The sequence below is a fragment of the Eretmochelys imbricata genome, chromosome 7 (assembly GCF_965152235.1).
Source record: "Eretmochelys imbricata isolate rEreImb1 chromosome 7, rEreImb1.hap1, whole genome shotgun sequence".
Lineage (NCBI taxonomy): Eukaryota > Metazoa > Chordata > Testudines > Cheloniidae > Eretmochelys > Eretmochelys imbricata.
Genome location: NC_135578.1, coordinates 68,889,863 through 68,898,604, shown reverse-complemented (window position 1 = coordinate 68,898,604; position 8,742 = coordinate 68,889,863). Strand labels below are relative to the sequence as shown.

Genomic DNA, 8,742 nt, shown 5'->3' with positions numbered 1-8,742 from the left:
CAATATGTCCAATGCTGACTTTTAATTTACCTTACAAATCAGAATATGAAGCACATAAGGCACCATCTTCCTTCAAACAAAGCCAATGGCAGAACTACCACTGAATTCAAAGGGAGCAGGATTGGACCCCACGTGTAAAATCAGACGTGTTTCTAAGATTCTCAGTACAAGCAGAAAGGCTGGACAAGTTTTGGTCTCCCATCAACACAGAGGCTTCTAAATATTTTAATAAAATTAGAAATTTGAAAATCAAGACATTTCATTTACATAATTTTTATTATCTTTCAACCTCACTTACTCCTGCCTTAGCAATGTCCTACTCCCCAGGCACACAGATATTCTCTTATTTTCCTGGCTCTAACTGGACCTATCTAGGTTATGCCTTAAGATTTTGGGACTAGCCCTTCATTAATGCGGTAAGAGACAAAAACTAGTAGAAACAGTGGGCACCTGAGGGGCTACAAAGCACAAACAAGTCAGCTACCATCAAAGAGGTTGTTCATTTGTTGACTAATTTCAGAGAAAATCCTCCAGCTGAGCTATTACTGAATAGTCTAAGAAAGCAATTACACTGCATGTTCACATACAGACATGTTCTACATTTTCAAGCCAAGACTAAACATGTGTAATTATTATTCGGTGTCTGCAGCTTGTGGTTTTATCTTCTCAGCAGCTTCAAGGACAGACTGAAGGATCACTTTGTCTCCAAATTCTCTCTCTCGATGCTCCAAGAGAACACCCTAGTGAGAGGGAAAGGAAAAATGTGCAGTGATTCCTTTTTGTATGGGGATACATTTAAATAGAATGCAGCATTTAGGAACTTAAAAACGTTGCTTTTCACTTTCTATCTGACTGAGAAACAAGGAGTGAAAGAAGATATGATCCAACTTCTCAGATACAGGTTTAATCAAGTCAACCAAAGAAATACATGAGTTTTCCCTCATATTACTTATGTTAAGGCACATGTTATGCAAGGATACATGTTGTGGCATTTTCCTATAAACTAGATAAACTCTTCTTACAGTACATTCATGCTTCTATCTCAGGAAGATTAGTGCAAATACAAATTTCAAGTAACCTGCTCAAGGCCATGGAAACACCATTAGGAAGACCCTACCAAATTCATGGCCAAGAAAAATGTGTCACAGACTATGAAATCTGGTCTCCCCCCTTAAAAGCTGGTCTTTTCTATACTTTTACCCTATACTATAAAGATTTCACAGGGGAGACCAGCATTTCTCAAATTGGGGGTCCTGACCCAAAAGGGAGTTGAGGTGGGGGGCAGGCCACAAGGTTATTTTAAAGGGGGGGTCACATGCCACCCTTACTTATGCGCTGCCTTCAGATCTGGGCGGCTGCGGAGCAGCAGCTGTTAGCCGGGCATGCAGCTCTGAAGGCAATGCCCTGCCAGCAGCAGTGCAGAAGTAAGGGTGGCAATACCATGCCATGCCATCCTTACTTCTGTGTTGCTGCTGGTTGGAGCTCTGCCTTCAGAAATCAGCTCCCGGCCAGCAGCCCCCGCTCTCGAGCTGCCCAACTCTGAAGGCAGCACTACGGTCAGCAGCAGAGCAGAAGTAAGGGTAGCAGTACTGCAACCCCCGCACATAATCTTGTGACCCCCCCCCAAACTCCTTCATGGGTCAGGACCCCTAAAATTACAACACTGAAATTTCAGATTTAATTAGCTGAAATCATGAAATTTACAATTTTTAAAATCCTATGACTGAAATTGCCCAAAATGGACCCTGAATTTGGTAGGGCCCTAACCATTAGGCTCTGAGCACATTTAACCAAAACAGCAAGTTCCCATAACACACAGATATAGCAAAAACAGATTTTCAGTAGACTGTGTATACATGACATTTGTTGCATACTTTATATAAATTTATTTATACCCTGGTAGTCCCCACTCTTTGGAACTTTCGAGACAGACAGACATCCCTATTCTAAATCTTGCTTTGACGATCTGTGCGATTACTGAACAAGCAAATGTTTCTTGGCAACATCAATTACCCGGGAATAAATTTCCAAAGACGACTAGTGATTTTTTGGGTGCCCAACTTGAGACAATTTAAAAGGGGCCTGATTTTTTAGAAGGTGTTGGCCTGCCACCTTTGGAAATTTAAGCCCAAGTTTTTTGTTGTTTTAAATCACAATTTATCAAGTCTGCTACATATTTATCTCCATACTCTTAAAGTTTACAAAAACCATTTGATAAGATAATACTATACAGTAAGTCTTTAGGATGTTATATTTAAAGATGGACCCCAAGTTGGATCTAGAGATGATTTTTCCCAAAATTTGATGGTAGTTAAATCCAGACTTCTAGTTCAAGCCATCTTTCAGGTATATTATACGATGTTGTTTTGTAAACAAACTGAGGATGGTTATCAAAAACATATATCGATCATTTGTTCCACACAGTGTTTGATTTGAGTCAACGTTGTCATGAAATCTTTGTTTGTTTAAGAACATGAACGAATAGCAACGATATTTAGAACTGAGGTTTCCCACCCTCACACACATCATAACCAGTAATGGGAGATCACTTATTTGGTGCAAAGTCACCCCAAAATTTTAAATTAAAAATGAGATGTCATTACCAGGGGCACATCCACCAGCTGAGCAGAAACTGTCAATTGAACTGTCAATTGTAATTTTTAAGAGAATGAGAGCTCATCAGTGGAGAGCAGCAGATGGAAAATCTCCTTAAAGTGTAAGTGTCAGAACATTTGGAAGTGATTATGAGAGATTTTGTTTTCAAGGGCAGCAAGCTGACTGAAGTTTGTGTCAAGCATTGGAAGATGTTCTGTGAACGTCACTGCACAAGACAAGAGATGCCCCAAGCCCACAACTAGAACACAGTGCAGGGCAGAAATTAGCAACTGTGGCCTTGTCATATTCTAAGAGTAAGTGGCTAAAGCAGGAGGCCTTTGGGCTCTCATAGGGGCATGAAGGAAACTGAAGGGAAGAGCGGAGGAAGAAGAAGAAGAAAAAAAAAAAACCTCCCGAAAGCCATGCAGTACCTGCTTCCCAGCACCAATCACGTAAACTCCTCCCAGGATGAACCCTTCTCCTTCCAGGTTACCACTGTACCCATTCTTCCAAGCGCGAAGGAAGTTCTGCCAGACTCCTAGGCGGATAAAACCCATCAACAGCATTTTTCGCTTGTGAGGACCATAGAACTTTTTCTGTAGGAGGACAGAAAGAAAATTCAATAAACAAGAAACAACAGTGACAGATTTCAGAGTAACAGCCGTGTTAGTCTGTATTCGCAAAAAGAAAAGGAGTACTTGTGGCACCTTAGAGACTAACCAATTTATTTGAGCATGAGCTTTCGTGAGCTACAGCTCACTTCATCAGATGCATACCGTGGAAACTGCAGCAGACTTTATATATACACAGAGAATATGAAACAATACCTCCTCCCACCCCACTGTCCTGCTGGTATTACCAGCAGGACAGTGGGGTGGGAGGAGGTATTGTTTCATATTCTCTGTGTATATATAAAGTCTGCTGCAGTTTCCACGGTATGCATCTGATGAAGTGAGCTGTAGCTCACGAAAGCTCATGCTCAAATAAATTGGTTAGTCTCTAAGGTGCCACAAGTACTCCTTTTCTTCTAACAGTGACAGAGGAGACTTCCCTAACTGTAACCAAGGCAGCCAGCCAGCCTCTGCATTCAGAACAGTTTCTAACAAGTAATATTTGGGTATACCAAACTGAATGATGCCTTTTATAATCTTATCAGGACAGAAGTTCCTTTAAAACAGTAAGAGGTCACCTACTTTCCACACAATCAGCAACATCCAGTTGTTTTTGTCACTGCTGCCATTCCAGATTTATGGAACTGATCAGCCTACTACAGTTGCTTCCTGGATATCTTGACTGGTGATAGCAGGAGCGTGTTTTTCAATGAATAGATTTGTTTTGAACTACTGGGCAGAACTCCCTCTAGAATAGCCTGTCTTGTTTCATGTGCTGGAGAAAACGGACAGGGTTGCCACCTCCCACCATTTTATTACCGGTCTCATTATATTGTTTTTCCTAAAGTCCCAGCTTTTGGGATCATGCAATTGAGAGACCTGAGTGTTCACCCAAGACACTGTTCCTAGACCTCAAGTGTTGGAGAGATAAGTTGGGAAACATGACCCCGAAAGATCCAAAAACAACAGAAGGCAAATAAAAGAAACATATATCATGATTTCTAAACTCACCTCAAGATTTTGAGGGCGTGATGCACGATTTCTGAATTCTTGTGTTTGGCAACAGCGTAAGTTTTCAGTAAACATAGCAACAAGCAGTTCTATTCCTACCATTTGTTTTTCTTAGAATGTTTTGCTGCAGCTAATGAACTTATCACACCCTTCTATTTTATTGTTAGTCCTTGGCTTTAATACCAGGCTAATTAGCAGATAGTGCAGCCCAGTGCAAGAAAAGAGAAAAATATTTGGCATGATCTCACTGTTTGCGTAGGTGTGTGTGTGTGTGGGGCGGGGGAAATCATGCAAGAACATGTCAACAGTACACAGCAGAAAGACAGCTGAGCTTGTAAACTGAGCAACCTTATGTAGAGAAAAATCTAAGCTAATTAACTTCTTAAGCTACAAAAGGCTATTAAATCAATTTCCAGATACCTAAGTTTCATTCAGGCCACACTATGCAGATTGCTTGAAAAGGCTTGGTGGATACAGATGCTGACTCAAGCTAAGAGTCTTGCGTAAGTCTTGCTTAAAACAAACAGCGCAATACAAACATACCTTTTCATCCAGAAATATTTCCCCTTTGAAATAATGCTGGAAATCCTCCACTTCAGTCCCAATCTTTTCTTTCACAACAGCATAGAGGGGGATGCCAAGTTGGTCAAGCTGAGGTTTCAGAGAAGAAAGCTCAGAAGCCTCCTAAAAGACAATGAGCGTGATGCCAGATTTAGCCACTGGATGGAAGTCTGAAAGACTCAACATTTGGCACGTAGCCACTTCGGTGGATGGTAGCCAGAGGTGCAAACTGGATGCAATGAAGTGTAATAAACAGGGCATATGAGTGAGTTCTATTCCTAAGCCTTCTATTGGCATAGAGACATCTTCACCAGAGATGAAGGTGGTGTGATTGCAGTGTGGGCGGGTATATGCACACTAACTTTAATCTAGATGGTGCAGCTTACAGTAGGTATGTATTCAGGTTGCTGGCCTGTGCAGAGATCCATGCTACTGCATATTCACTGCTATTGTTACCCATGCTAGGTAGATTAAAGCTAGTGTAGGTATGCTTACCTCTCTGCAATCACTCCTTCATTCACAGTACCCTTACTAGGGCTGACTTCACTAGGAAAGGGGGATAGTTTTAAGCATGTATTTGCTAAAATCCTAGCAAAGGGTAAAGCGAAAGTCTTAATTAAGGCTACAACTTGCCTTGTCCATTCTAGGATTTTAGCATTTGTTAAACACACACATTCTTTCCTAGTGAAGATATAGGCACTGTGTGCAAGTCAATTAGCCTCTCTGTGCCTCAGTTTTTCCACCTGCAAAATGGTGAATAGGCATCAATGTACCCTTTTCATGCTGCAGATCAAAGAGTGATATGCAGCTCTTATTACACAAGGGAAGAGGAAAAAATGAGGTTTTTTTTTTAGCACATACAGTGAAACTGTGTTTCTTCTGCATGCACCTTCAGGATACCAGAAGTTATGCTGCTTTATGTGTCCCATGCAATGTGATATACTCCTGGGGGAATTCTGTGCTACTGCGCATGTGCATAATTAATGAGCCATGCATATTTTTAATTTTTTGTGCAGAAAAAAGCTTATGTCAAAATGTTGCTGCAGGTTCTGCCTTTTGCCTACCACAGTGTGCAGTGGCAATAGAACACAGCAGCAGCTACCAGCCAGCTAGGGAAGAGAAACAGCCTGCCTTCTTTGCAGCGCCTGTCAGGCCATGTCAAGAGACAGGGGCTATGAGGAGACAGACAGAGTGGGGTGCTGAGGGAGGTCAGACAGGGGTTCATAAGGGCTAGGGGGGAGGACAGACTGGGGCAGGGGCTGAATGGGAGTGGAGGCACAGGGCCACAGGGGAGAGGGAGGTGCAGGGTCACATGGTGATGGGGTAGGAGATGCAGAGCTAGACAGGAACAGGGGAGTGGCTGGGTGGGGGCACAGGCACACATGGAGAAGGGGGAGGGGTGCAGGGCCACATGGACACATGTGGACAGGGGGTGCAAGAACACATGGGGGTGCAGGGGCAGATGTGCCTGACTGAATGGGAGAGGCTAGGGGTCAGCCAGGGTCTACATGGGGGAAGCTCCCTGATAATACCTCCCTGCCCCACAAAGAAACCTGTTCTATACTTTTCCCACCCATATCCAACAACCCTCCACGTTCACAACCAGGCTCCTTCCTGCAAATTAACTTCCCTCTCCCTCAGCTCCTCCGTTACCCTTGACTCCCCCAAACCTTTGCATTGCTTCTGAGGGGTGTGGTAAATACGGTTCTGTATTATAGTTTAAGTGAATTATTACTCAGAGTTCTGTATTAATGTGCCTAGTAAGGACTCTATCAGGGTGGATAAAAATCAATTATTTAAAATATATACATACATACACACAAACACCCCCCCCCACACAAAAAACTGGATTTTTTTAAATTTAAAAATTGGATTTTTTGATACAATACTTTGAGGAAAAAACACCTATCGAAAGATATTTTTAATTAAGATACATTATAGCTCAAAGATATCTCATCAAGGAATGGGGATTATAAATTCTAATTCTATAGTATGAGACAATATAGTCATGTAATGTTTAAGAAAAGTTTTGTAAATGAGTTCCAGTAGTTCATGGATTAGAGACCCAATGAGGTTCCAGGGGCTTCTGTATAGATTATTTAGGTTAATCTTTCTATCCACCCGATGGGACTCAGTGCTCAGTCTAGAAGATACCATCAGACATGCTTAGTTTTGCAATTCTCAAACCATGGATGTGTCTCCCAGAGGTAACATGCTCGTTAACAGCAAAAATGCTTTTAAATAAATAAATAAATATATAGAGGTGAGAAATAACAAACCTCAACTCTATTGTCCCTCTGCAAATTTGACATGGAGTCAATCCCTTACCTCTCTCTAAAAGTGCAAAGTTTCAAAAAGTTCAGTGAATAGAAGATTGTTGGGGGGGAATAGATCTGGACAACGAGAAGAAGTCTGGAGATAAATGTGAGAAGCGAGGGACATATGCTTATTTTGTTAAAATATTATATGTTTGCTGTTGAAGAAAAAAAATCCAGAATATTTAATGTTGTTGTTTTAGTTAAATAAAAAAATTTAAATGTCTGCCTGGTGATGTTCTCCTCCTAATACAGCATGGCAAGAAAATCCTCCAAATATTAATGATTAAGATGTTGAATTGGAGATAGTTCACCTCCCAATGACTTCATAAATATCTGCTTCAATTACCTTTGGTAAATGAAATAACCAAACACACATTCATTTTCTGATATAGCTGTAAAACTAATCTGAAAAGTTTTCAAAATAAATTACTGTTTAAAAATGTATAGTGTGTACCTTTTAAAAAATGAAACCTACATCTATCTCTGAGTTGTAAAGAATTATTAAGTATTAAGGTTATAACAACCAACAACAATGCACTTTTATGTAGAAAACCATGATTAAATCGAGGCTTCGTGACTAGTGATTTAAATCAAATCCACCGTGGAACCTCTGTGTCAAAAAACATTTCCTGAATCTTTTTTGTTGTCTGTATTGTTACAAACATATTTGCTGAGAGGTATTTTGAAATAAGTGACCAAAAGTAATTGAAACTGGTGTGATTATATTGTGTTAATCTGACAAATAAAATATGCAGAATTTTAAAATACTGTGCACAGAATTTTTCATTTTTTGTTGCAGAATTTTTCATTTTTTGGCATAGAATTCCCCCAGGAGTAGTGATAGCAGCAGCAACACCAACCCATCTATGGGTTTTCCACACGGCAAAAGCAGTTTGTGGAGGGGGAAATTTTTTCTCCAGCATCTCCTAGCTTCCAGTGCCAGTTCCGATATGGAAAAGATGAGACAGTGGCTGAGGGGGTTTTGTGCCTTTTAAGGGAGAATATGGCCTTTGCTATGCAAAATAACTCCGACACTACTGCTTAAAGGGCACAATCTGCATACAACCAGTTTATGAGAAGCGACTGAATTGCCTTGACTCAAAGTGTTGCCGTAATTTAGGGAAGATATCAAGTGTTCCAAGTAGAATGCTCAGGGGAAGGCAGATGGCAGAATTCACAGACATTACAAGGCAGATGTCAACAGGCCAGAGTGAGTCTGTGTAAGGGTAAGGGCAGAGCTCCAATCTGCTACTGCCAATCCCCACACAGAAAGCTCAGAGGAGATAAAGAGAGGAAATGAATAAGCATGAATCAGCCTTATGACAGTCAGTGAGTAGGGAATGGGAGGCATACTTAATACTCCCATTTTTGAATATATCCTTCAGGGAATGTAGCAAAGGCTCATTGCACTCACTGCACCAGTAGCCCCTCCACCCCATCTGTTTGCAAAGTTCTGTTAATTCTTTGCTGTTTTCCCTAAACCAAACGCTTGGACTCTCTTTCTATAATAATTAAGCAAAACTCCAAGACAACCCAGCATGCACCATCCACCATGCAGTACTCACTTTAAACAAAGGCACCTCTCTATTCCATGATAGCTGTCTAAAATTCTGAAACATGATGCTGCAGTCCATTACTGTAGTTTT

At 41.0% G+C, this 8,742-nt stretch overlaps 1 protein-coding gene across 3 annotated transcripts in view; it reads right to left on the bottom strand.

The window, feature by feature from the left end:
• Positions 1 to 257: 257 nt before the first annotated feature.
• PRXL2A (peroxiredoxin like 2A) overlaps positions 258 to 8,742 on the bottom strand; it is a 20,797-nt gene continuing 12,312 nt past the window's right edge. For all 3 annotated transcript variants that reach the window (XM_077821179.1, XM_077821181.1, XM_077821182.1), the window contains 3 exons: positions 4,761 to 4,901; positions 3,027 to 3,191; positions 258 to 740 (listed from right to left, as the gene is read on the bottom strand). In XM_077821179.1, the coding sequence (XP_077677305.1) occupies positions 633 to 740; positions 3,027 to 3,191; positions 4,761 to 4,901 (414 nt within the window). In that variant the 3' untranslated portion in view covers positions 258 to 632. The remainder of the gene's footprint in view (positions 741 to 3,026; positions 3,192 to 4,760; positions 4,902 to 8,742) is intronic.